Genomic DNA, 27,615 nt, shown 5'->3' with positions numbered 1-27,615 from the left:
GATGTGGTGCTTAGGGACACGGTTTCATGGTGGACTTGGCAGTGCTAGGTGAACAGTTGGATTTGATGATCTTTAAGGTCTCTTCCCACCTAAACGATTCTATGATTCTAAGATACGTACACCGTGAGAATTAATTTCTTCACCAGTTTCAGCAATTGCTCTTTTTCGCATGGTGCTGATGTCATCTTCTCTGTCCATTTAAAATCACCAAGCAGATTTTCCAGGCCAGGAAGTTTCCAGAGATGTGCCATTTATCAATGACTATACAAATGTCTTGCCTGATGCTCAGTGGTTTGTTCATCTACAACACGAGAAGCGTGACAAAGTGTGCAGCTATCTCCTTTACCGTGTCCACAAATCCAAGAGCCGGACAGAAGACAAATTTCAAAGCAAAGTTAGTCAAAATCTGCACCACCTCCAGGCATGTTCAGGTACCAAGGTTTCTGCTGCTTCAACCACCTTCATTCCCATTCTTGCCTTCTCTGATCCTCTGCAATTTTTCCTCTATAAAGGTCATTAGTCAACACACAAAAGTTAAGCTGGTCCTACCATCATGTAAATGCTCATGTGGTACCTAGCACGAATTTACCAATGTTGGAAATGAGTACGTTTAAAGCACCTTGTGTTCAAAAACAGACACCAAAGTATGGGCTGTTTGATGGAGCCAGCCACTGCTGAAAGGCAATAAACACCAGAATGCAGAAAACACAATTTCCATGCAGATCTTTTCATTCAGGTGCCCTGGGCAGCCGTCAGTACAACCCTCTGGCTTTGAGCACTGTTCAGCTTCAGCTACACAACAATTTTAGGACAAACTTCAAACAAAAAGGCCACCCAGAAGCCAAATCTCACCAATATATGTTCTGCAGATTCTGTGAATACTGGGTCATGTCAGCTAAAAAAGGGGTAGGGCTATGTGTGTATTGTTTTGGGGGAAACTCAGTCCCCTCCCATTAATAAATGCATTAACACACAGATGGGCCGCATTGGTCTGGCCCCAAACGCTGAGCTGGGATAAAATGTGGTAATTGTGTGCACAGACACTGACCATCTCTGACCCAGACAAAGATCTCTTCAGTATTTTACTCTGTGCTCAAGCCAGGATCTAAAGAGCAGTGTCCTGGGAGGAGGACTGCTGTATCACCCATATTCCACGTCAAGTATTTTGATATTGCAGGAGGCGTCAGGGGAGAAGCAAGAAACCCAGCCAACTTACTGTTTTAACATCGTTGGTACCAATGATTCCTCCAATCTCGCCCAGGTCCTTAAGCAGCAAGTTCAAGATTTCTGTAGCTCTCTTCTTCTGATGGTTACTGAGCTCCTGCAACTGGCCCAGCTCCCTCTGGGTTGCTGTCAGGGTGCTCTGAAAAGTTTAAAAGCAAAAGTTACCCTCTCCTCCACAGATCAGGCATCAGCTCTTCTGTGATATCTAGGTGACACGGTATTGTCTTGTATTTTCCTGAACATACCTACTGGGCTCAACGTACCGACGTGCACAATTCCACCCTGCCATAATCCACTTGCACAACTCACTTGCTAACAAGGCTACTTTAGATGTATTAAACGTCGTAAATCCTCTAAGAATCTTATTTGCATAACACATATCAAAGAAGGTTAATCGCAGAGAAACAGGTATAGAAGGATATAAAATTCCATTTTTTTCAAATGTATTTCACAGTAGTCTGTTTTACCGAAGTGGATAACAAAGTCTTCCATGAAAACAGACCTGTTAATAACAGCTTCCTCAGTTTGTATAAGGAATTAAGGAACAAGGATGTATTAAGCTAGTAAGCCAATCTTGATTTTTCTCCAATCAGATATTTTCCTTAAGATCAGTACACATCAGCTGAAAAAGCTGGATTTTTTCCGATTCCTTCCTTGAGATCCCCTGACTCTATACAAAATCCCTGCTCCACAGCACAGAGTCCAGAGAAACACAAAATGCTGCAATTTGCATAAAGCAGGTTTTTCACATCTTTCTTGGCATAAGACAGGTTTTAAATAACCAAAACACAGAATGGCCAGTTCTCACATTCAGTTCAGTTGCCATTATGGTGCAAAATACAGAGGTTGCAACAGAGCCACAATCTGCCATCAGCTTCCATAGAGCAGTTTCTGAATTATCTTAATTTTATCATTTCATTGATATAGGAGGGAGAGGGCAGCATCAGCAAATATGGACCTTTTAACAGTTTCTCTGCTTCTCCAATTTTTAATCTACACAATGACATATTTGGCAGCAGTATTCGAAAGGTTCCTGAAACGGCACAGGTTAGCAGGTATCTGGGAACCCCTATGGAAATCTTTAGGGGAGGTGCAGCGTTAGGGGTGAGGAGGGAACCAGGATTATAAACCCTTCGTTCTTACGCTCTTCTGTGCCAGCTCGTCAGCCAGCTGCTCGTTGGCTCTTGTTTTGTCCTCCACTTCTTGGGATTTCTGGTCATAATTGACAGCTAATTCTTCCAGGGCTTGAAGGACCTCTTTCACTTCATCTTTCGCTGCTTCGTTCTCAATCTGAAGACGGGTCAGCTCCTCCTGAATCTTCTCATAATCTCTCCTTGTGGAGGCCAAAAGCTGGAAACCACATATCACAGAAGTGTTAAGCCACCCAAGAACTCATTCAAAAAACAACGTTGAAAAGGGCAAAACCAAAGAAAAACAGAAAGAAAGCATGAGCACACAAGCCTGTGTGCGAGAGAGAGAAACCAGGAGATAAGAAATCCTGCTACTCTACCAGAAACACCATCAGTTTCAGCACAAATGTATTTGAAAGAAACAAGAAAGGCTCTGAACTTCAATGAAAAGAAAAATCTTAATCAGATCCTATTATGACACAAGACCGAGGCGGAAACTTCTTTTAAAGAGTATCATAGCTCCAAATAAATTTTCTGCCCTCAACTCCAGGCTGTGACTAGGACCAAAAAAACCCACAAAGTAAAATGTTTAAACACAGAATCACAGCTTTGAGCTGAACCAGGTAAAAAGGCGCTCTGAGGCAGTCTCAAAGACCTTGTGGCATCAGAGGAATGTTTCGATAAGCAGACCTACGATGATTCTTCTTAGTTCCATCATCTATCAGCATGATGCCGAAAGACAGATTAGCTGCTCGTATTTGCTGAGGCAAAATAATAACTAAAGAAGAAAACACAGACTTCACACATACTAGTGAGTGTTTTCAGTTTGTAAAACTTATTAAATTTACTCTTTGGGTGCTACTAGTAGAGATGCTGAAGTTTCAGTGACAGTGGTGACTGTAAGGGTCAGCTGCACGGTCCTCTCCCTTGCCCTCACACCACCCCATCTTCATTCAGATAGGAAAGTCTTGAAAATTCAGCTGTTGGGTTCTCAGCACAAAACCCGACTCGACAGCAGTCATAGACTGCAGAACGATGCGTAAATAAACAAAAAGTGCCACCTAATGTTCATTGCTAATAACGTCCTTTTGCAAATAATAACAAAATCAGGCCTTACAGAGCATAAAAACATAATACAGAGAGCAATAGCATGGAAAATCTAGTGCACGAGACATGAGGTGTTCGTGCTCACAGGTCACCCTAACAGCAAGGACTGGACATTCATTCATAAAACTCAACCTAGTTCCAAGCCTTCCAATGTATGGATTAGTGCAATATTGCTCTACTGCAGCTTTCTTAGGCAGTAGAACAAAATCTGCCCTACTGAAGTGTGCTGGCTGGACTCCTCCTGACCTGCCCCACCACTGCCCACTGCTCTTCACTCCCAGGCCATGAAAAAGTTGACTGTGAGATCCCAAGCAAAACAGAAACATCTCTCTAAAATGGACCACCTAAAAGGAGAATGGCAGAGAAGACACCGCTTTTTTTTTTGGCTCAGAGTGCTAATGGAAAATAGGAAACCAACTAGGCAGCTCCAGACACTGGCACGTGCCCAAAGTGGAGAAGAGAGGATTCAGATGTAAGGGAAATTTATCTCACTGGTAATGCTGCAGTCTCAGAAGTGCACTCACGTTACGGAAAAACTCACTGAGTTGCCAAAGCCAGATGGCATGTAAATATTTAAACAACAAAATAGCTTAAAATAATCTTTCTACTAAACACAGATGGAACTATTATTTACATTTACTTAAGAAATTTTCTGTGTGAATATTACTGCGACTTCAAGAAAAGGGAAGTGTTATATATCACCTAGAGCATAAACACAGCTCCTTAGAAGATTCTTGTTGATATAATGTGGAAAAATATACTACGATTTTCAAAGGCTGTTAATAACACATTATACCCATCAGTTGTAAACAAAGGGAAGGAGACAATGGCTGCAGCACTTCACGGATCTGTTGACAGCACACAAGATGCAAAGGTGGAAGATTCAGAATCCCCCCCAAAACACACAGCCTAAGAAACAGCCACTGGTGAAAAGGTACCAAAAGATACCAGTATCAGCACAATGCCATCTGCGGCAGGCCTTGGATTTATAATTAACCCACTAGCTTAATCAAGCAGAAAGAAGTACTCTAGTTAATTAGGGGGAAGCAGAGTGAGGCAGCTGCTCTGCAGCTAATACATCACAGATAATCACAGCTCTAAGACAGAACAGGTACATCGCTCCCGCAGTGCAGGTGAGACTTACGTGTGGAAGACAAAACCTTGAAAAATTAATTCAATTCCCTTCAAGAAGAAAACAAAAATTTTGCATTAGCTTTCAAGATAAGAAGCGGACAAGGTTCTGAGGTGAACCACCTAAAACTTCCGAGCAAGTGGTGCAACATCAGCTGCAGAGATTTCAGTAAGTCAGCAAAGCTAGACTAGAGCATGGACAAAAAAAGGGGAAAAAGTGGTCTGTAAGGGAAGGATTAGAGGCCACTGAAAACTTGATTTATCTTCCAGATGTAATATAGAGTATGGGACACAAAGAGGGTGGGGAACAAGCCAGCGTACTGCATGCTCCCAAATACCTAACACAACGAAAGGAATGCACATCACCCAAAAAATAAGAAGAAAAACCCTGAGGGAAAAATAAGCTTTAGATGAGAACAATGATGTAAAAAAGATGGGAGAAGTGAGATGGTGTAAATCACATACATCAGAAAACAGTGTTGCTGGGAATCTATAAAACTCTTTTACATTTGTATAGCCACGGACACGGGTGGCACGTAACACAGAGCAATCAAAAGAAAGAGAGACGCTCCCAGGGAATCACGGCAGTGATTCGTGCAAAGAGACCAATTTTTTGGAACACTAATGATGGGTGAATTCCCACACCAGGATTATATTCTTGATCTGAAAGGTCCTCCTCCTGTTTCCCACCGTTTGAAAACCAGCATAAAACCATCTTCTAAGAAATATCAAAGCAATATTTGGGGAACTTGGTAATTTGGTGGTTTTGCCAGATTTTACATCTTCAAAACCTCTTGTAAACGAATGACAGATAAGGAAATTACTTGACTGTAAGTTTAATGATCACATTCCCCATCTTAAAACCAACAAATATTCATTTCACAGATAGAAATAATGAAATAAAAGGTTTAAAGTGAGTAACCCACGATCTTCAAGCAAATCTGTGGCAGCACCACTAATCAATTTTACAGTCTCACAAACTTCTCTCAGTATTGCCTCTAATTGCCCTTGCCAAAATAATGAACATCAGTAATTTATTACCAGGAGTAATTTTTATACTGTCACACTAGGAAATCCGTAACTACCTGCAGTCCATAGTGTCTGGATACCTCAAAGGATACAGACACATTGAAAAAACACTTTGGAAGTGAAAAATACTGGCCATGCTCCTGCCTTGGTATCTCCAGCATCACTTCCCAGCAGGATGGTATGCTATTACAAGGAGTGAGCAAGGCTTAATGAGGATCTTCTGAGGATATTATGAAATCTGAAGTTTAAACTCAGCTGTCACACAGGTTTCTCTTACTTGTTGAATTTTAGCCAGTTAATGTGAACACATCTAACCAACTGCGACAGAATTACTAAATAAGGGTCTCATAAACAAAATATAAGGTTTCTTTGATTTGCTTAGTTTTTTACCTCTTCTTGATCCAACATTTGCTGCTTTAGTTTTTCAGCCAACTGGCTCTGCTGGTTGATTTCATCATCCTGCAATGAAACAGGGTTGGAGATTTTTAGTTTGTTTTCACAGTTCTCACTTGGTCGCTTTTATTTCCCCTTTCTAGAAAAGAAGGAAGAATAAAGCCATAGCAGACCTTGTGCACATTTGAGTGGTATGAAAGGAGAGAAAAATATACATAAAGGCAATGCATACACGCGGTTGACTCTAGTATACATAAGCAGATGTATCCCTGATGGTAAACAAGACACAGATGTGGTTAGAGTTGCCCTTTATAACTTGCCCAAGACTCTGCCAACGTAGGTGATGTTTCATAGCTGTACAAATCCATACACACACTCTCTCCCTTTGCCCTGTCCTCAAATTCCAGCTGAAGAGAGACAAGGAGATACAGATTTATTAACCAACTGCGATTTACAGCTAGCTCTGAACTGCATTAATGAAAGAAGAAGCTCAAACCACAACACAGAACTTGGACCCCTCAGATGTAGAATTTGTATTTTCCTACTCCATCACAAATCCTGAAGAAAATACCACCAGGCAGTGCGCAGCCAGGCATCCAGTTCTACTGGTGTTTCCACTTCCTTGCTAAGACAGCATCCTCACGGGAAGGAACTGATCTTAAGCACAGAACAGAAATGATGATGGACTCCACTGTACGAGTCCTTCATCCAAAAAGCCACAGGAGGAACACCAAGAGCAGGACCTGACCGAGGCCATCTCTTCTTGTCATGGATATCCTTCTCTAAAGGAACTCGCCAAAGACACACAATGGGTTTTGCTACTTTTGATGAGGGAGAGTGAAAGAATGACTGACGTTTTTTCTTTTTCCTATCAATAAGTAAAAGCTAGAGACTGCTAGCAGGAATGTATTTGCAAAAAAGCTGAAATTTCTTAAACTTCTTTTAAATGTTTTTTTAACTATTTTTTTTAAACTATTTTGAATGCCATGCAACAGGACTGTGCAGAGAGACAACTATCCATTCCCTCTCTCGGTATTCAGAAACAGCCAAACTTTAATATTAGAATCATAGAATCATAGAATCGTTAGGGCTGGAAGGGACCTTCAAAGGTCATCTAGTCCAACCCCCCTGCAAGGAACAGGGATATCTCCAACTAGATCAGGTTGCTCAGGGCCTCATCCAACCGGGCCTTGAACGTCTCCAGGGATGGAGCATCCACCACCTCTCTGGGCAACCTGTTCCAGTGTTCTACAACTCTCATGGTAAAAAATTTTTTCCTAATATCCAACCTGAATCTACCTCCCTCTATTTTAAAACCATTACCCCTTGTCCTATCACAACTGGCCCTCCTGAACAGCCTCTCCCCATCTTTCTTGTAGGCCCCCTTGAGGTACTGGAAGACCGCTATAAGGTCACCCCGGAGCCTCCTCTTCTCCAGGCTGAACAGCCCCAACTCTTTCAGCCTGTCCTCATAGGAAAGGTGCTCCAGCCCTCTTATCATCTTCGTGGCCCTCCTCTGGACCCTCTCCAACTGGTCCATGTCCTTCTTATGTTGGGGACTCCAGAACTGGACGCAATACTCCAAGTGAGGTCTCACGAGGGCAGAGTAGAGGGGGAGAATCACCTCCCTTGACCTGCTGGCCACGCTCCTCTTGATGCAGCCCAGGACGCGGTTGGCCTTCTGGGCCGCAAGAGCACATTGCCGGCTCATATTGAGCTTCTCGTCCACCAGTACTCCCAAGTCCTTCTCCTCAGGGCTGCTCACGATCCATGAGGAGAAGGACTTGGGAGTACTGGTGGAAGTACTTGGGAGTACTTCATATTAAACATGAAGGAAACAGTGGACTTTTTTCTGATATTTTCCTGCTAATTACAATTGAAAGTTAAAATTAAGGTTTGATTCATGATTAAAGCTACCCTGAAAACTTTTGCTAGATAGCCTTTTAAGCTGTTCTCATCCATAATGGTCAATGGTTTTAGTATGCCTTTTTTTCCCCATTTATCTTCACACAAGCCAAAGCTATTAATGGCAAGTGCTCGGTAAATGTATTGCTGATAGCTTTAAGTGCCAGTGATGTATTTCAAGCTGTGCAAATACATAAATAAAATAGCCACCTGCACTCCAGGCAGTGTTCACGGTTAGAACAACATGAACAAAAGAGACCCAAGGGATGGTTATATATTTTCCTTAAAATTCAAATACACAGTAAATATATAAAAAATATTAAGATATAATCTCCCTTTTTTTTTTTCCCCTCTTTCTCCTGTGACTCCAAGATGACGTTACAGTTTGCTGAGGCATTTTACAAAAATCACTGAAGAAAAGGAGTGCTGAAAAGCCTGTATTGAGCCCTTAAAATTAAGGGCAAACATGGCTCCGATTTCATGGAGAACGTCCCCAAACACTATCTGCGGAAGGAACAGAGGCAGACAGCTGACATGATACGACAAGATCTGGTTTTATGCAGTGACAGTGTTTTGAACATTGGGATGTTTTCCAGTTCACGATGCTCAAGAAATTCAGAGAGACACCCACCCATTTTGGCTTAGTTTTCCATTTATACCCAGCAAACGGAGTCAAACCAAACGTTCACACCTTATCATCCAGCTGTCTGTAGAGACTGGCAATCTCCTCATCATACTTCTGCTTCTCCTCCGTTGAGATGCTGGCAACAACCGGTGTGATGTTGTCAATAATTGGGGTGTTATCACAAGGCTCCAGGTTCTTCTGGTCCTTCGCGCTGATCTGTTCATCTTCAGGCACAGCTTCTCCTGTAGGTACATAATCCATGGTCATTACAATAAAAGATAGAGGGTTGCCCAAAACCATGGACATCCTAGGATGGTCCTTCGCAGTTGCCAAGAGGGACTCAACAAAGGAAAGAAGGGATGTATCCAGCTATGCAAGGCAGGCAACGCACACACACACAAATGAGAAGCCAAGTGAGACGTGGAAGGATGGCCATTCACCCTCCACACATGCAAAATGTAGCAACAGTTCCAACAGCTGCCGTTAAAAGCACTGAACTCCTGGCTCCCTTTTCACTCGGGCCCTCTATAGATGAGATTAGCTCCATGGAGTAGCAGAAGTGTAAATAAGGAGGAAAAACCATCTGATTTTCAGCCTAAATTCTACTGGCAGTTCAATGTCTCTTCCTCTCTGGATTTCCAACTGCCTTATCAACTCTCCCTCCCCCATAATGAACTCCTAGAGCATCAGGACAACAAGCAAGACAGTTGCATTTAAAACGACATTCACCTTCTGCCTTGTCCCATCTAAAATTAAAGAGCGCAGACCAGTTCTCAGATGTTGTCTATGCATACCAGATAGGATGTTCTCCCTACACGTTTTCTTTCAAAATAATTTTCTCCCAGGAATATTTTCTTCAGTAACATCGGTGCATTGCAATTACGAGGCCGCTGCAGTTCAGTGAAGAGGGACAAGCAAGGTGCTCATGCCAGAAATTGAATCTACTTTCATTACAGTCTGGTGAGAGACTCTGCAAGTTGCTGGAGGTGCAGGAAGGTGGCATTCAACACTTCTGCACAAACAGGTTTTTTTCCTTTTCTATGGAAAACTACAATATTTCAGTTCCCTAAAGCTTTACTTGCAACTCCCTCTTGCCAAAACTGTGTAGGTGCTATTTATCTTATTGGCAGGGAAACAAGGAAATAAGACAAATATATATATATAAAAAAAACAACAACAAACAAAAAAGGCAAGCTAATTCAGGCCCCAAAGCAAAACAAAATAGGGCATGAAAGACCACATCAACTAATGGAGAAGATAATTTTTTCAAGCTTGAAGCATGAAAAAGAGTAACTAGAAGTCAAGCACCATAACCTCTATAAAAGTACTACACTCAAAATATTTTTTTCCCTCTTGCTAATGGCTCGATGATATTTTATATTATTAATGGGAAAAATGTAAATTGATTTTTTGTTGTTGCATTTCACTAGAGCAGATTAGGAAAGGTGGGCTCGGGTCAGACTGTGGGACCTCACACACTCGGCAACAATCCTCAGTTGCGGAGAATCCATCAGGAGCCTCCTAAAATGAATCTTTAGGTTTTCATTTCATTGTGGTATTTCCCTTAACTCAGAAGCTTTGCATGGCAGACTGGCACAGGTGAAAGGACGAGGGGAGCCTACATTTGATAGAGATGCTTGGATGAGAACATCCTCCTACCTGTACAGCACAGACCAAACTGTGCACTTGGATAGACGGCTGCTGAAATCCTGCTTCAGTGAGAACTGTGCACACCCATTTTCTGCTCCAATTTTGTTTTCTATATTATTTTCTAAATGTATAGAATGAGATGTAACGAGTGAACATTTATGCATCTATCTTGCATTTCCTATTCAAGATGCAATTTCTGTGGCACTTCCATTTGTCAAGAGCCTCCTTTGGCAGAATATCCTTCCAAACAATGGTATTTCTGAAGGTCAGACAAGAAATCAATAGCATTTGGAATGCATTGATTGTATTGCTGGGTAAGGCCAATGAGGAAAGCAGAACAGATGGAGGGTAAGAGGAGGTGTGTATATTTAGACAAAACAATAAAGACAGCGTGTTAGAAGGCTTGTTTGCACAGCATATAGAAAGGATCTATATGGGGGGTTCTAAAAAAAAACGTTTCTAGAACAGGAAGGAAATTCAAGTCATCACATTTAGCAAACACAAAGCGACACACGCGGAGCACGAGCGGGTTATAAATCCCAGCACTCCTCAACACCACCAGCAGACCGACCGTCTCCATAGCAATTGTGCTGCACTGATCAGGGAGATATTCCCTGAGCTGAAGTCTCCGGAGAAAGACACGGAGCGCAATCATTAGGTAACGATCTCATCTGAAAGGCAAGTAAGCAGCACGGGGAGCTGAAAGAGGAAACAATTTTTTGCACCCATAGAGGTCAGGTATTATCTTTTAAGTAGTGGTTTCATCCAGGATGTTCAAAACCAGACTAGACTGCGCTTGACAAGTTGTGACAAATCATTAAATCACAGATTTGTTCTCACTTCAGGTACTTCACGTTTGCAAGAGTTACATACTATTGAACTGCTGGATGCATCAACACATAGGACCTGGGTGGCAAGCAAAGAAATTTAGAAAATAAAATAAGAATTTAGAAAATAAAAATGACTCCAAAGAAGCGTGTTGGGAGTTTGTTGGGATTTCAGGGTGCAAGCGGGCACAGGGTTGGTTTGTTTGGGTTTTTGGGGGTGGGTTTTTTTGTTTATTGCTTCTTGGGGGGTTGGTTTGGGGTTCAAGTTTTTTGTTTGGGCTTTTTTTTTCAGTATGTGGAATGAAAATGAAAACCAGGATGGTTTGCTAAAATTATTTGTCAACATTTCAGATTAAATAATGATTCTTTAATGAGAATGTAGGCATAGAAATATTCTTCCTCCACTGCCAACCTGCACTTGATCTTCTACCCTGAATTGCAATTCCCTATGTTTCTAAACAGAAAATTGGCTGTTCTCAATATAAATTTCACTTAGAAGCCACAGAAGGAGACAAGTGGTGATTAGTCTCATCAAACGACACTCCTAATCATTGTACTAAAGGACTAATTATTCTAATGTTAAACTCAATTATAAAAAAATCCCCAAGATCTAGTTACCTTAAAGCGTAACGGAAGTGATTCTCATGCCTGAGGACCAGAGTTCTTTTTAAAAAAAATCAACTTAATGACATTTTACTTTTTCTTTATTACAATTACTAACACTATTAAAAATTATTGATGTCTTCCTGTATTCTCTACAGCTGCTATCGTGCCAGTTTTGGCATTTAAAATGGTACCTTCCGTAAACGGCTGCTGGTTTCCCAGGTTTTCGCTTCTTCACCTTTCAGTTATTGTTACAAAGCATGAGCTACGACTCTGAATGGTGAGCTCAGAATTAGTATGACTTTTGATTTAAGGCAAGATTTAAACATACGTAACTTAAACACACAAAGACACGTACCCATTCCCCTTTTTCTGGTACGTACCGTTTCTCCACCTGTTCAGTTCCAGCTCTAGATGCTGGATAACATTCTTTAGGCTCTTGTTTTTGTCCTTCTCCTTCTCGTACTTCTTCTTCCACTCCTCCGCGGTCAGCTCCAGATTCACAGAGACCGTGTTCTTAATCGTCTTAGCTCTGCGCAGCAAAACCAGGTGTCAGTTGCTCTGCAACTTTTATCTCAATGCAACACTAAGGATTGAGAAACTTTTCCGTAACACAAAGGGAATCCACTAAACATCTGCAGTTTATTTTCTGAAGCGCGATGCCACAATTCCATTTTCTCTCAAACCCTCAGCAGCATTATTACCTGGAAGCCTCAATAGAAATTTTTCTGTATCAAAATCCAGCAGCTAGTGACCAGTTAGGCATGGATCTGCCTCTTGGGATTCCTCCAAAAAGAAAAGCTCTGGAAATTGTTCTTGGATTAAGGACAAAATCAAATCTTGTCATTATTGTTCTGCTAGGTAAGCTGTCACCTCACAGCTTCTCCTTCCCAGGACCCACCGCAGAGTACCCAACATCAGTGTTTGACCACAGGCTCGTCCATCCCTCAACAACCATCCCTCAAACTCCACCAACCAAACTCAGCTCTATTTCAAGGATCGCAGCGTGAAGGATGTCAACACAGTGAAGCAGACATGGAAACTTATCCTTCTTGAAAGTCAAACAGTGCTTTCAAACACATTTTTGGGGGTGGAAGGAGGAGAACTGCTGGTCACCACCAGGTAACTGGGTTACTGCTGGACTGAGGAAGGCTCTCAGTGGGAAGGGAGCCTGAACTTGTGCCCATGCCACTGTAGGCAGGCTCACGAGTTACTGCCTCTCTAGGCAAAAAAAACCCACAAAATTTAAACCCTTCTAACAACAACCACCACCACTTTATTACTGTGAAAGTGCTTAGCTCCAACTGAACCTAAACAATCGCACTAACAGTCTGCAAAAATGCAAAGCAAGCAGAAAAAAATGCACAGCACCTACTCCAGCAAATCCACATTTAAAAAGAAAAAACAAACAAATCACTATGAATTAAGAATGCTTTGGATCTTTGCCCTTCACTGCTCGGACAGCGAGTCCCTCCAAATAACTCCAGTGGTATCAGATAATATAGAGAGTAAGTAAAGGAGACAAACCTCCCACCAGTTTGTAAAGCTCAGGCTGAAATGCCAACACAAGAAAGTACGCCTAGGAATCAGCTATAGATGCACTGGCCAAGTCTCTTTTGGGGAGGGCACAAGATCTTCATTATTTTCTTCACAGCTCCCACTTAACGATGCTAAAACATCCTTTAAACGTGGCCAGTCACTAAAAATCCTGAAACTTTGTTTTGTCAGCAAGAAAACACTCCCATACCTGTGCCCTCGGACTCCAAACTGCGCTCCAGTGATTTGCACTATGTGGCAAGCAGGAGTTTTATTACCTTAGAAACAATTTTAAATAACCCCATACTTTTAAAACATGCAGACGTCTAAGGGCTAGCTTTTACATACTGTCTCTGCCAAAAGCATGGCTGAAGTTTCCACTCCTTTAACTGCACTGGGGAAAAATACATCATATCGTAAAGTTTATCGACCGTGTTACCCCAATGATGGATGATGTACTTAATAGCAACTAAAATTAAAACCAATATAAAAACATAAGAAAGATGGAGCAGAAAGAGAAGAAAGTGACTCACTACTAAGAGAGGAGCACATGCACGTGTTGATGGGTGCAAGTGGGCTTGTGAAGATTAATTTTACTCCTAACACTTATTTTAATGGTGATACAATTCTTCCTTGCTAGGAAAGATGGAGGAACCAGTAATCACCCATGACTCATACACCTTCCCTTTAATGTTATTCAGGCCCTTAATGCTGTCACATCAGAAAAATGAAACACCACAACCAAAGAGCCTGTAAAAGAAACCACTTCCTGTAGACAGCAATATTCCTATCCAAAATGCTCACAAATAACACTGTGTATGTATGGTATGTGTGCTGCTCTGCAGGTCTAGTGCACCACCAGTCCTCCCACTTGTATTCCCGTTCTTATTTCAGCCCAATTCTACAGCTTGTAAGCAAACAAACAAAACCCCTCCAATAAACCCCAGCCAAGCACTCTCACAAAGTATTGAGCTATCTTCCCAGTTCTTTCAGCTGACATCCTAGTCCTCAGTAAGGAATATCGTAAAAATGTTCCTCTTCCTAGAAAAGAGTTAGTCATGTCACCTCGCTCCAAGCTCTGCTGCCCAGGATGTGAAGAGTCAGGTTGAAAATTATTTTGCCCCAAACAGAAAGGCAAGTTTTACCAATTACTGAAAAGACAAATGAAACCAAGAGAAACGTAAACTGCAATAACATGGAAACTTGAATTCCTCTACATACAGTTCCTGACATACCCAGGCACACAACTTCCCAGGGATCCCGGAGCACTGTTGCACATTACAGAGCAAAAGTAAACCTCTTTTAATCTCGTTTTAAAAAATAAAATAATTTAGAAAAAGTTTTTCTGCTTACATTTCTTTTTGGTTCAAACCACACCTGCAGACAGAGAGTTCAGCGTAACAGTGAGTGGACTCAGACCTAACACAGTACCTACTCATCTATTTAAAATTAAATGTCCCTTTGGTTGCTTTACTGCCCTGGAGCCTTATCCAAAATGAATTAGCAGGAACTTTGGGACCACTCTTCTTCTGCTCTACAGAGATGCAAGATTCACACTCGTCTGAAATCACCTGCAGTCAGAAAATCATACGTGGGGAGGTTTAAACTGTGAACTATCAAAACGTGTAAACTTTTACCATCAACAAAAAAATGTGCAACTCATTATACTTCAGGGTTTTTAACACTCTTTATTTAATTACTGCACCCTGATATTTGCATTTACTCAAAATGTCAGTGACGTTATAATATACCCAATTTCAGCAGAAGCTTACATCTTCAATAACTTAAACTTACGTTCATCATACCACGGTGAATTGAAACTGCATAGCAACTCTTAACTCGATTATGTTAATGACCACTTCCTCCTTTTATAGTCCTTTTCCATAAAAACTTACTGCAGCGTCCTGTGAAGTTTCCTTTGGGGAGTTTTCCCTGCACACTGTTATTTAAGTGAGTAGCTTATAGCTCGGCAGCGAAGGAAGGACACGCTACGGGAAGCGGAGATCAGAGGAATTGGGGCTTTAAAAAGCTTGCAGCACGTGGGTCCCTCCCCACCTTCCACAAATCCCAGCAGCAGATGACAATTCTGTTCTGGCAGTGCCAGAGGGAGAGCCTTAACCTGCCCTCGTCCACAACGCCCCACTCCAGGGGGCTGCACCCACCTGCCCGTCCTGCACCGCTACCTACTCTTACATCGGTACGCTAAAGGCATCGTCTTCCTCACTGAAACCTAAGGAAAGCTCACATTAAAGGATAAAAGTGGGGCAATGAACTAACAGAAGACTGTCAGATCAATTCTGAATACATTATTTTACTTTCCAATATAAAATGCTTCTTAACAGTGTGGGCTTCAATGCAAAAATTACGTATAGTGGAAAACAACTTATTTCCTGGCAGACAAAACTTACTGTATTGCACAAATTCTTAAATAAATTCTATTTCAAACAATCATAACTTGCTAGTGTTTTTTCTTTCTGCTATTACACAAATAAAACAAGATGAGTAATTTTCCAAAGTATCAGAGTTCTCCTCAGTTACAACAAAAGCAGTAATTACATAATGAGCCTGACTTATTTTTGCAAGTTTTCCAAATGCATTTCATGTGACTATTACCAAAGAACACATATGGAAGAGAAATTTTCTTTCTGAATACTTCCACGCTTATTTTATCCTTGCCTGTTTCTGAAGACTTGTCCCTAAATTGTTAACATCCTTCAAATGTACAAAAATGCCTGTGAGCTATCATAGTGATCTATCGAAGTTGTCAATAGTGCACTGGGTCCACATCCTTCATTTTTATTAACCGTTAAAAAAATATTTTTTACAACCCTAGCAATAATCTCTGAGATGCCATTCAGGAAGACACATCTTAAAAGTGTCAAGAGCAGTATCAGATAAAGCAAAACCAAACGTTTTCCTCTGAGTTAGCCAACAGAAAACTGCCCAATGTCATTATCTTCTCCATAAAATGTCAAAGAACTACTATAACTCTTCATACTTTCTGCAGGAAAAATTATCAGAGCTTCTAAGTAGTGCAGCTGCTGGCCAAAATTAACATTTATTTTTCTAGTACCGCAGGGAATAAAGAGACAGTTTTCTCAAGTTCTCCAGTACTATTTTTGAACAACTCCAGAAACCATAACCTCCATATTTTGTAACGCCTACTCATCTCGCTCCCCTCGGCACAGCTGGCTCGGAATGCGTGGAAGTGGAATCCTGGGCTGTATCAAAAGGAGCGTGGCCAGCAGGTCAAGGGAAGTGATTCTGCCCCTCTACTCAGCTCTCGTGAGACCCCACCTGGAATACTGTGTTCAGCTCTGGAGTCCCCAACACAAGAAGGACATAGAGCTACTGGAACGAGTCCAGAGGAGGGCCATGAAGATGATCAGAGGGCTGGAGCACCTCTGCTATGAAGACAGGCTGAGAGAGTTGGGGCTATTCAGCCTGCAGAAGAGAAGGCTCCAGGGTGATCTTATTGCAGCCTTCCAGTACCTAAAGGGGGCCTACAGGAAAGCTGGAGGGGGACTTTGGACAAGGGCGTGTAGTGATAGGACAAGGGGCAATGGCTTTAAACTGAAAGAGGGGAGATTTAGATTGGATATAAGGAAGAAATTTTTCACTCTGAGGGTGGTGAGGCAGTGGAACAGGTTGCCCAGAGAAGCTGTGGCTGCCCCATCCCTGGCAGTGTTCAAGGCCAGGTTGGATGGGGCTTTGGGCAACCTGGTGTAGCGGAGGGTTTCCCTGCCCATGGCAGGGGGGTTGGAACTAGATGATCTTTAAGGTCCCTTCCAACCCAAACCATTCTATGATTCTGTGATTCTAAGTGCTCAAGCCTAAAGCCCAGTGGGACTCACCGCTGCCCGAACATCAGGGTCGACTTTGTTTCTGCTTCGTTGAAGACAGAAGGAGAACAGCATATCACGATGGTGGTTCTGCAGTTCCCACCAAGGGAATCCTGAAGTATTCGGGTCATTTTGCTGTCTCGGTATGGAACATGGGTTTTCTAATCCAAATACAAGTAAGAGACGAGAAGGACTTTTTTAAATACTGATATTGTGATGAGAGAGAACATGAGTCAACAATGACGAGTTTAATGGATTTGAAGCATACAATCTAAAGAGTAATTGTTTTGATTATGCTCAGATTGGATAACCACTCAAGTGAAATCACTGAGAATTAGTTTCTTATCATTAGTAGAACAGCAAAAGTGTCAGAGGTTTGTGGTTGGAAAGCTAGTATTTTCTTCTCTCTGAATTGAAATGTTAGCTTATTTTTTTTACATGCATGGCAAAGAAACAGATGGATAAAAAGCCATTCTTCAACAACACAAAACAGGATTACTTACAGTTCCTTCTGCCAAGGCAGATATCACATTGCCTAGAGCAGACAAAGACTTATTGATATTTTTAGCTTCATCAAGAACAGCGCCCTCCGCTCCAGTTTTGCTGACCTACCAAAGAGAGCAGGCAACAGTCAGGCTCAGCGATCAGCAAGTGTCTGTACAAATACAGCTACGATGCAGATACTGCAACAGTTAAAGATGCTCTTGGAAGAAAAACAAAGCAAGCTTATCCTCTGCAGGGAAGGAGGAGAATTTTTTGTTAGTGGAAGCCAGCCACTAACAAAAGTGGACCAGCACTCCTTTAGACAGCAAAACAGTTTTATAATCTTTTCCTCTTTTTTTTTGGGGGGGGTGGGGTGGGCAGGGGAGGGCCCAGAAATGTAGGATAAAGCTATTTATTTTTCTCTACATTAAAACTACAATATCTGTGCTTTCCACTAAAAATGAATGCTATATGACATAAAAGGAAACATAAAATTATCTTTTAAGAAGACAATCTACCCAGGAAAAACTTACTTCAGGTTTTCTGTACAATGTCCAGACAAACAGAATGAATCACAAAAGTGTAGCTTTCAGAGCAGAGTAGAGCCTGCCCAGGCACTCATTTTCTAAACACCACTAAGAGTTTTTAATTTAATATTTAGTATTATATGCCATAATAGAAATTAACCTGATTAATTACTCTGATGGATGGCTTCCACATTGTACCAACAGGTTATCAACTCATGTGTCTCAATGAGCAAACTGAAAGCTGTGCAGTCTATCAAACAAAATCTCATATTTTACTTCTTATTTTCAGAAAGAAATAGAATTCTTCCACCACAGTGAAAGACATTGCTTCATCATGGGTAATTATTTTGACATGCACAGTAGTTACTAAGGATCCAGCCTGAATAAAGAATTCTACAGCACTGTGAAATGACAAGGTTTATAATTTACTTATTTCATGTACAATTAAACAACTTTGAACACTCCAGAAGATGTTAGAATGAGAACTGGGAAACAATGACATTTTTCCACTGCAGTACCATTCTGGACCATTACTCTTTTGGTAAATAGATAAAAGTTCTTTTCTGGTTAGTATTTTTCTATATTGGAAAGCAGAAATAGTCACCACAATTAAGAGTCATTCAGGGAGCTTCAAATAGACTGCAGCTGTATAACTGCATTAACCACTGTTATTTCATTGATCTGACATGTGAAATAATTACAGAAAACCTAGAAATAGGACATGTCTGAATATAAGCAAATTAAAACAGCTGTCTAATTTGACAAATTACATAAAAATTACATTACTTTCTTCAAATATCCATAACTAAATGCGCAGCTATATAAAAGTACACTGGTTCAATTCACTTCATTATAAATGAAGACATATTGCAGATTTTTGAGTTTTGCATTTCACATAACGGTTCTGATCTGCTCCTTTTCTCCATCCCACATTAAAAAAAAAAAAAAAAAGACAAGACTGCTATACTAACAATAACCTAAGATAAGACTTCTGCAAGACCTAGCTTAGTTTTGCACTGCCACACATTCACACAGTCAGTTTAGTGATCCCACCAGGATCATTCAGCAGTTTCGGAAAAAGGAAAGATTACCTTCTCGCTTCCAGCCAAATCTACTAGGTAAAGCTTTCCACTGAGTTTCTTCTCAGTTTCCACATTCTCTTGCTTAATATTAATGAGGAAAATACTGTGGCTCCTAGAGCTGTGTTCATTCATATCTGCAGAGGAATCACATTTCAAAGGTTTTGTCTAAGTGACTTTAAAACCTAACAACAAATTATATTTCATCAGAACTACCCAATGGCTATTTTTTGTTAAAGAGAATATCAGAAACAATGGGAGGAAACATTACTCAGAAAAAAAAGAATATATTTCTATTAGTCTGATGAGAAAGGCATGGGAAAGCTAAAGCAATACAGTATTTACCAAAGAAGGAAGGTAGTGACATGGAAGAGAAAGAAGTTACCCCGTCCATCATAAAAAATAAAATAATATTTTAAAAAAAATAACCAACATCCAAAAAATCCCATACCCAAAAATCCACCCTACCACCAAGATTTTAGTTGCAAGCTGAGGTTCTATCAAGTTCACTGCTTGGATCAAAGACACCTTACAGTATAAACTGGGAAACAGCCCTTTTTATCACGATAATGCTAGTAGGCTGCATGCAACAGACTGTCAATAAACTTGGCACAAGCTGAAGCAATTATTATGTTTTTAAATTCAGGAAGATCTGTTTGCTTTGCCATCATCGGAACTCGATCCAAGTCACTGCTTCACTCTGATAACTTGCAAGAGAGAAACAGGCAGAGTCTGATAATTCCTCTGCAGTCTTTGCCTGCCATTTGACCAGTCAGTTGCTCCAAGTTTTGGAGCTGTAGCACAAAGAAGAACGTACATAAATAATTTCAGTTACACATAATTTCAAAATATCTATAACATGTGTGACAACACATATTTTGACATTTTATATAACAATACCGCATAATGCCATGTATTAAACGTAGGAGTTCTCAAAGCTGAAAGTCAATAAAGGTTTCTGTACACAGTGAAGTGGTAATAAAAATACAGCTCTATTAATTTTAAAGTGTGATAATTTGTGCATCGTTACATCGTTCACGTAAGTAACTCCAAGTACTTTGCAAACACGAAGAACCAACGCATCGCTAGGAAGCTACAATCACCCACACTTTATAGCCAGAAAAGCCTCCACAGAACACTCACTTGTAACGGCTACATGACGGTTAGCTTTCCCTTCATCAATGACATCCAAAACTTCTTCAGGACTAGATACAAATCTTTCTGTACAACCCTAGAAATACGCAAGTTGAAAGCAGAAAAGTTTAGGAAGTGTCCCAGTACTCCCAATGCCGTCAGGAAGAATATTTAGCAGTGATGAACACAATAATTAGAAGAACTATCAACATCCAACGAGATCTGTGCAAGGCAAAGGACCAAAACATGCCTTTGCATGACTTGCAGGAGGAGAGACAATTTTCTTTCCCAAGATTAAAGACTTGGTCAAATTCAAACACGCAGCAGGAGAGAGTCGCTGTACTTAGTACACCTGGAATGATATGGCGTATATTCCTGTTGCTAATCTGGGTTAGATTACACACCCAAATTAGTTTTTGTCTCCCAAACTACAAGACAAGATGCATAGTCCTTGTTCTCTGCCTTAATGCAATACAACTGAAGGAATAATATCAATTCTTTCTTTTGCCCTCCTCAGGATGAGAATAAACAGAACAATATGATGTGTATATTCTTAAGGCTCACATATGTTCATTAGAAGTATATTCCATTTAAGTGAGGGCCCAGGAAGTCCTAAAACAAATCCTTAACCCAACAAATCTGTACTAAAATATTGTGAGATTACAGCATCTATGCCACAAAATATTAAAGAACAAAATTCTTCAAGATGTTCTCTTTCGTATCTGACATGAAATGAGAATAGGAATACTTCAAATTTAACACCGTACTAACAAAATGTAAATGTTTAACGTCAGGAAAATAAAGCAAACATCGTTCAAGCCCATTAATATTTCAGGAAACTGTTTAAATCCAGAGACCAACACTACTTGAACATTCAAGACTCTGAACATGAGTTGAATCATCTCAGCAAACGCACTGGGATACACATGGAAATGAGTAAATCAATGCATATGTGAGAAAGAATAAAAAAACAAGCATCAAACGCTCCCTGTACCTTAACATATGGGACTCTGTTTTTATCTTCATGTACAGCAAGGTTTGTCTTTGACACTGGAAAGAAAGATGGAGATCATTAGGAATACTCCACGGGAAATAATGTGTCAGCTATAGGCACGACAGACAAATGCTGTGAATGTACTGAATTTGTAAACGAGGATTGTAGTCGCTTCCCACTCCTCATTAACTACCTCAATTTCTGTGATGTAAAACTCATTTCTTGTCCTATAAATCTTGTACCTGTTTCTTGAAAGTTAACTTTATGGCACAAGAGCTTTTGTTTATTGCTTGGGTTAATAAAATAAACACAGACCAATTTGGATTTTGCAAAAGCAGCAAAAATTTCAAAAGAAACAGAAGAACTAATTAGAATTCAAAGAAGCTCAAATACATGTTCTTGTTGACTATTAGCACACGTTTCTGTATCTTCAAACTGATTCGCCGTGCACAATTTGGATGCTATTTTCATTAAAATACAGGATGCATTTACAGAGACACAAAATGTAAGAGAGACAGAGATAACTCTCAAAAAACTCTACCTAACAGAAGCAAAGCAAGGAATAACTTGAACTGAACGTATTCTAAATTTAACCAAAAAAAAAAAATCAACAAAATACTACATATATTTTAAAATTACAGTCTGACTTTAAGAATATACATGGCCAAGGAGGCTCAGACATGCCTTGAAAGCTGTAAAATTCTCTGTACTTATTGATTTACAATCAAGCTATGTAGCACTGCAGAGGTAGGTGTGCAAGAGTCAGAGATCAGATGACTCAAACTGCAAAATTCTCTTTCACAAACCCAGTCATACGGCTTAAATTTAAATTACTCTCAAAGGCACTAACTGTTTCCCCATAAGCATTGATTCAAAGCACTGTACCAAGCCAAAAAACATAAGTCACATAAGAAACGCAGAACTCACCATCAAGTAGGTCCCTTATTTTGTCCAAATATATCTCAAAGTAGGAAACCTAATTAAGTAATCATAAACATTACAGATTTAAGCTCTGGTGATTTAAAAACCTCCGTACCTAAATTTCCATATCTGTCAAAATAAAAAGCACCAAACTACAAACAAAACCCACCTCCCACATAGCTTGAATTACATCTTTCATGTGAACAGACTTGTATTTTGAATGATTTACAAGTCATTGATCTTTCTCCATGTATCAATGATTCATCAGGAAGTGTACAAAAAAAAAAAATTCAGACAAATCTTATCTGTGTCTTTTTTCTTTACATATGCAAAATTGACCAAAATATGGAACAGAATCAAATCGATTCGGCTACCATCAGTACAGCTGCATCACAAGGAGGGTAAATTTTGGCAGTGGTAAGAGGCATATCGATATTCACTAGCACAAAAGTTGACAGCACCTTCAGTGGTTAAACATCCAAGTTACATAAACCTAAACAAGATACAGATTAAATTAAACTTCTAAATGAAGCAGAGCTAGAAGTTCTGTCTTGAATCAAGAATCAAAGAAGAAACTGAAAATGAGCTTTTCTGTAATGGAGACGGATAATTGTTCTCAAAAAAAGAAAAAAAAGATTAAGGCAAGGGAGAATGAATAACTCTCTAAATAAAAGGGTATTTGACTCACAGAAGCAAATAGAAATGTGTTAGGGGGGTAGTGTGTAACCACACCCTAAATAATCTTTATCCAGGGATTATTTAGCTAGAACGCTAGATGGCTACATTCTGGATATCAGTAACCTCTACCTATTTAGTAAAGTATCATTTTCTCTCATGCGAAAAATAAATTATATCTATCTTTTTAGCCTGATGAGCTGATCTTCCTACGTGCCAGCTGCTATTAAATACAGCTATATTTTGCTTTTGTGCATTTACTTCACCTGTGTCCCTCTTAAAGCCATCCTCTGGACCAGCTCACTTCATCAGCCTGGCTCACCCCGACTAATCTCATGTGCTTTATGTTATCCTAGTAACACCCTGCTGAGGACCAACACACACAGGAGATACCAAGTTCCCCTCCCTGTTCCTAAACGGGTCTCTATTAAAGAGGGAAAGGCAGAAAAAAAAAAAAAAAGGACATTAATTTTCAACGCTGGCTCAGCTATTAAAAGAGTGTGACAGTTTGGTTAAATTCCTGCTCCCAGTGACAGAAGATGCATTTCTCTCAATGACAGCTCCTTGTACAATCACTCACTCATTCATTGCTATTTAGGCAGTTTTCTGTTAAGATATTCATAAACGTCAACTACGACAGGAAACCACTGAGACAATTCAGCGCTGGCAGAACATCATTTATAAAGTGATAATCCTCTGCTGGGACAGGAATTCACTACGTCTTGTACGAAGGGGGTTCCCATCTGTTGGTATCCAAGTGCTATCACGTACAATAGCAATAGCCCCAGGAGAGCTTTACAGATGATGAAAAGAAACCAGTGTCACTCCTGTGGAAGCCATTTCTAGGAAAATTCAGAGGTGTTTCTTCTTACAGAGCTCAATGTTTTACAACTAAAATATTATTTTTTTATATATTAAAATAGTTAGATTGTTTATTTGTACTTTGTGTGTTTGCTGCTTCTGTCTGTACTTCATGAGCATGCCCACAAGCAGACGTTGCTGAGAAGGCTCTCAATATAAAATGACCTGGTCCCTCCAGGAGATTAATAACTTCTTCAGAGGTACTCTGCTAGATTTTTTGGGGAAAAAAAAAAAAAATATATATACCCCAGAAGTAGTTCAAGGGCTTTAATACAAGAGGCACTAAGAAGTCACTCATCTCCAACTTCCAGGTACAAGAGGAACAGAGGAGGAGAGCTCTGTTCTCAGAGAGCATCACCAGGTCACAGCAGAAGGGACAGTGTTTCCACGCTCTATCTGTGCTCAGCTACTCAACTTTACTGAAGTCACCCAGGTGTATTTTGTGTGTTTTAGGGGAAGGATCACAAAGAGATTTATCCACTTTTCCTGCAATCCATAGGGTAAATTTACCGATCTCCACTTAGAAGAAAACTGTACCCTGACTCCCCCTGCCAGACAGACCAATGCCCCCATGGCTGAGAGCCCCCCAGGAGACCAGATGAACAGTAGGAGTTAAAGGTCACCCAATTTGAATGATCATATGGCTGGAATCAAGATAAGGACATGGAAAAACAAAGTAGCTGTTCAAATCAAGAGGATTTGAACTATCTTAAGGAACCCATACATAAGCCTTTAAGCTAAAAATTACTTCTAAACATCCTCCCATAAATTGTCCAAAGCCATCTTTCCTTGATTTCAACCTCACATATTATGGGGGACTGTTTATATCCTTGAGTTGGAACAATATGTCAGCATTCTCTCAAGTGTCATGCAGAACAATGGTACTTATGGTCATAACTAGTGGTACTCCAAAGGTACAGCCTTTGGAGAAGCTGCAGTGAAACACGTGGGTTCCTTCTTACCACGTTGGCTGACTATCAGCTGCAGTGAAGGACAAGGCAATCCACGGACTAGCAAACCTGAGCTGAAAACTCACTCAGAACAAATTCCTACCAAAGGCTAGTAACTGTATTGGATTCTTTCTAATAAATGTCCTCAGTGAAATAACAGGGAGGGAAGGTTGAGATATAAAAGGGAGAAAGGAAATATTCTGTAGCACAACAGCATGAATGCAGATTTACCATCCAGCTCCATCTCCTTCCATCCGACCTGTTATGTAACACGTCATTCCGCATTTACCTTTATATGAAACTCCAGGTTTTCATCCATGGAATAGATGTGATCAAAGATGTCATGTGCAATTCTTGGAATGATTCCCATGAGCTGAGGGTCGTGCAGCTTCCCCTGCGGACACAAAAGCCAACTGTAACTTGGAAAGCCTTGCTCAGGCTCAGGAGAGGAGAAAGCCTTCTCCAAACACACCTTCCTCCAGTGGGCCCCTGTGAACACGTTTGCTGCTCTGGGGGGGATTTGTTCGATATAAGTGCACAGAAGAGGTGGTGGAACGACTCGACGTGTTAGCACCCTTCACCTGATGGAGCACCTATTTGTTTTGTCAGCTCCTGCCATTTGCCAAGTGTGCTGTCCTGCCACTATTTACGCTGTCACTCTCCAATTGAAGATCAGAATGGTTTGGATTGGAAGGGACCTCAAAGATCATCCAGTTCCAACCCCCTGCCATGGGCAGGGACACCCTCCACTACACCAGGTTGCCCAAAGCCTCATCCATCCTGGCCTTGAACACTTCCAGGGATGGGGCAGCCACAGCTTCTCTGGGGAACCTGCTCCAGATAGATGAATAAAGACAAACAAGCACACAAATCACAGCCCAGTTCTCCCAGTTAAATCTGATATTTGGAAACGTGTCAGAAACAAGAAGTATTAAAGCATTTTGTTTCTCTTTCACCACTATGCTAGAAAGCTAAAGGGAAATCTGGGTTGCGGGGATTTGGGGATTAGAGGAATATATTCTGGTTCGAGCTTGCTGGGCCAATTGCCAGAGAACTGTGCCTTACAAACACTACTGTTCTCCACGTTAATTTGCACAACTATCTTCCTCTATTCTTTCAAGAACTGAATATTAAATAAAACCAACAATTTCCCTGTCTCCTTTTAGTTAAACTGCACTTTCTGAAAAAGCCAGACATGTACAGGAAAGCTAACGTCCCGCGAAAACTGAATAGAAATATAAACTTTAAAAAAAAACCCCTTTTCTGACTACAACAAACATTATATTGTTATTTCCACGTTTTATGAAACTGTTTGAATATGCAGTAACAAGTCAGTAGTCGTAAGACTCCACCAGAACATACCATCTAGAAACTCCAATACATCTTTTGAATATGTCTTTGTGCAAGTAATAGCACCCATATCAGCACAACAGAGCATTTTACTTTAAATAGTGGTAGGGAATATATATTTTTTAAAAAATATAGTGGGTAATCATACAATTCCAAATGATGGAAAGTCAGATTTAATCTGTAATTGCTAAAAAATTATTAACCATCAAAACTTTTTTAGCAGAATAGAAAAAAATCATACACATGCACATGTGTTTCTCAGTATTATGAATGTTTGTGAATGACTAGTGCGTTGCATCGACCTGTTTTCCAAGTTTCTCAGCCTTTATTAGTGTATTCAGATACAGCCTTCTTAGACATCGCTTTCTTTATGCTAAAGCTGATGAAATGACAGCCACCTTCTGCACATCAACCTACGATGCAGGAAGTTTAACATGAAGAACTGACACAATCTCTGCCCCTATCTCAAAGCTTGTATTTAAAGCAGTTACTGGGTTTGTGCCCTGGAATTACACATTTGGGGAACAAAAAGGGGAGCAAATAGGAATCTGTTACATTGCTGACTGCCCTCCCTATAAAGCAGCACTCAGATGTACCTAAACATTAATGTTTTACTTATATTATACAAATATACAATATTAACTTGTGTAGTGGAAGCAGTTAAATGCTATACTATATTCAACGCTTTCTCAAAAACTAAAAAGTCTTCCTCATTCGATACACAGTTTTATTTCAGGCCATGAAAGTGAAAAAGAGTGTGATTAAACAAACTAAATCCGTGAAGGAGGGGAAAACACCTGTGTGCCCAAACACATGCTCCAACCAAACCCCAGCCCTCTGTTCTGCCTTGCCAGCACAGCGCTCAGTTCCATCACTCCCTTCTCCCTGAAGAAGCCCTTGAAAAGCTCACTGAAACCAACAGACTTCCCCGTATTATTGCACGGAGAGTCTTCCCAAAGAGGGGAAAGGAGTTTTTCCTAAATTAGGATAAACGGATGTGGTGGTATTTCTTCAGCACACACGAATGCAACCAAAGGTATGTCTACACTATAAAACACTGCAAGATGCACGATTCCTAAGGCAGCAAAGGCAGCTCCAGAACCACTAGTGCCTCTTTTTCTACAGTAGCTTTGATGGAACTGGGTTGTTAGCTCAGCTTTGAGCTAACAAAGTTTAGCAATTTTGAATTCAAAGTTTTGTTGCAGAGAATTCTGTCTGCACAGAAGTGCATCCACTTCGGGATCACTGCACCACGTAAACATATGCCCTAATAACTGCTTGGGCTCTGGGGAAGTGACAACTTACACAACTATTTAATTAAATGTTCTCCTAACCTCAACAAGCCCTGTAATAATTGTGTTTTCATTTACACAGCTTGCTCGAGCTCAGAAGAGAAATCACCCTGTAAAACATGATTAAGTGTGCATGTAACTCAACCACCGTATCAACAACTTCTTGGGCTTGGGCTTTCTCACTACCTCAGTCTGTAGAAACTTCAGGGAAGCAAAATCACATTCGATGCTTTAAGAAGAGAGAGTTAAGATTTTTAAAACACTGTAACACCAGCAGTCTGTGATGCGTTGAGAAACACTCATTTTTACTCTATTATAAATGGATTTTTATTAAAACAAGAGGTGAT

The 27,615-nt window shown here is 40.4% G+C and overlaps 1 protein-coding gene across 5 annotated transcripts in view; it reads right to left on the bottom strand.

Moving 5' to 3' along the window:
- Positions 1-27,615, bottom strand: part of KIF5C (kinesin family member 5C) — a 78,042-nt gene that overhangs the window by 16,245 nt on the left and 34,182 nt on the right. For 3 of the 5 annotated variants that reach the window (XM_086615370.1, XM_086615373.1, XM_086615372.1), the window contains exons 4-15: positions 24,916-25,020; positions 22,147-22,195; positions 21,220-21,275; positions 20,235-20,322; positions 19,104-19,228; positions 17,506-17,610; positions 17,015-17,163; positions 12,008-12,156; positions 8,611-8,786; positions 6,012-6,080; positions 2,368-2,574; positions 1,213-1,363 (exon numbers count right to left, since the gene is read on the bottom strand). In XM_086615370.1, coding sequence (XP_086471496.1) covers positions 1,213-1,363; positions 2,368-2,574; positions 6,012-6,080; positions 8,611-8,786; positions 12,008-12,156; positions 17,015-17,163; positions 17,506-17,610; positions 19,104-19,228; positions 20,235-20,322; positions 21,220-21,275; positions 22,147-22,195; positions 24,916-25,020 — 1,429 coding nt within the window. The remainder of the gene's footprint in view (positions 1-1,212; positions 1,364-2,367; positions 2,575-6,011; positions 6,081-8,610; positions 8,787-12,007; positions 12,157-17,014; positions 17,164-17,505; positions 17,611-19,103; positions 19,229-20,234; positions 20,323-21,219; positions 21,276-22,146; positions 22,196-24,915; positions 25,021-27,615) is intronic. The other 2 variants (XM_086615369.1, XM_086615374.1) reach the window with 2 other exon arrangements.

This window comes from Tauraco erythrolophus, chromosome 8 (genome assembly GCF_009769465.1).
Source record: "Tauraco erythrolophus isolate bTauEry1 chromosome 8, bTauEry1.pri, whole genome shotgun sequence".
Classification (NCBI taxonomy): domain Eukaryota; kingdom Metazoa; phylum Chordata; class Aves; order Musophagiformes; family Musophagidae; genus Tauraco; species Tauraco erythrolophus.
The sequence above is the reverse complement of the archived record's forward strand: the minus strand, read 5'-3'. Positions and strand labels throughout refer to the sequence as shown.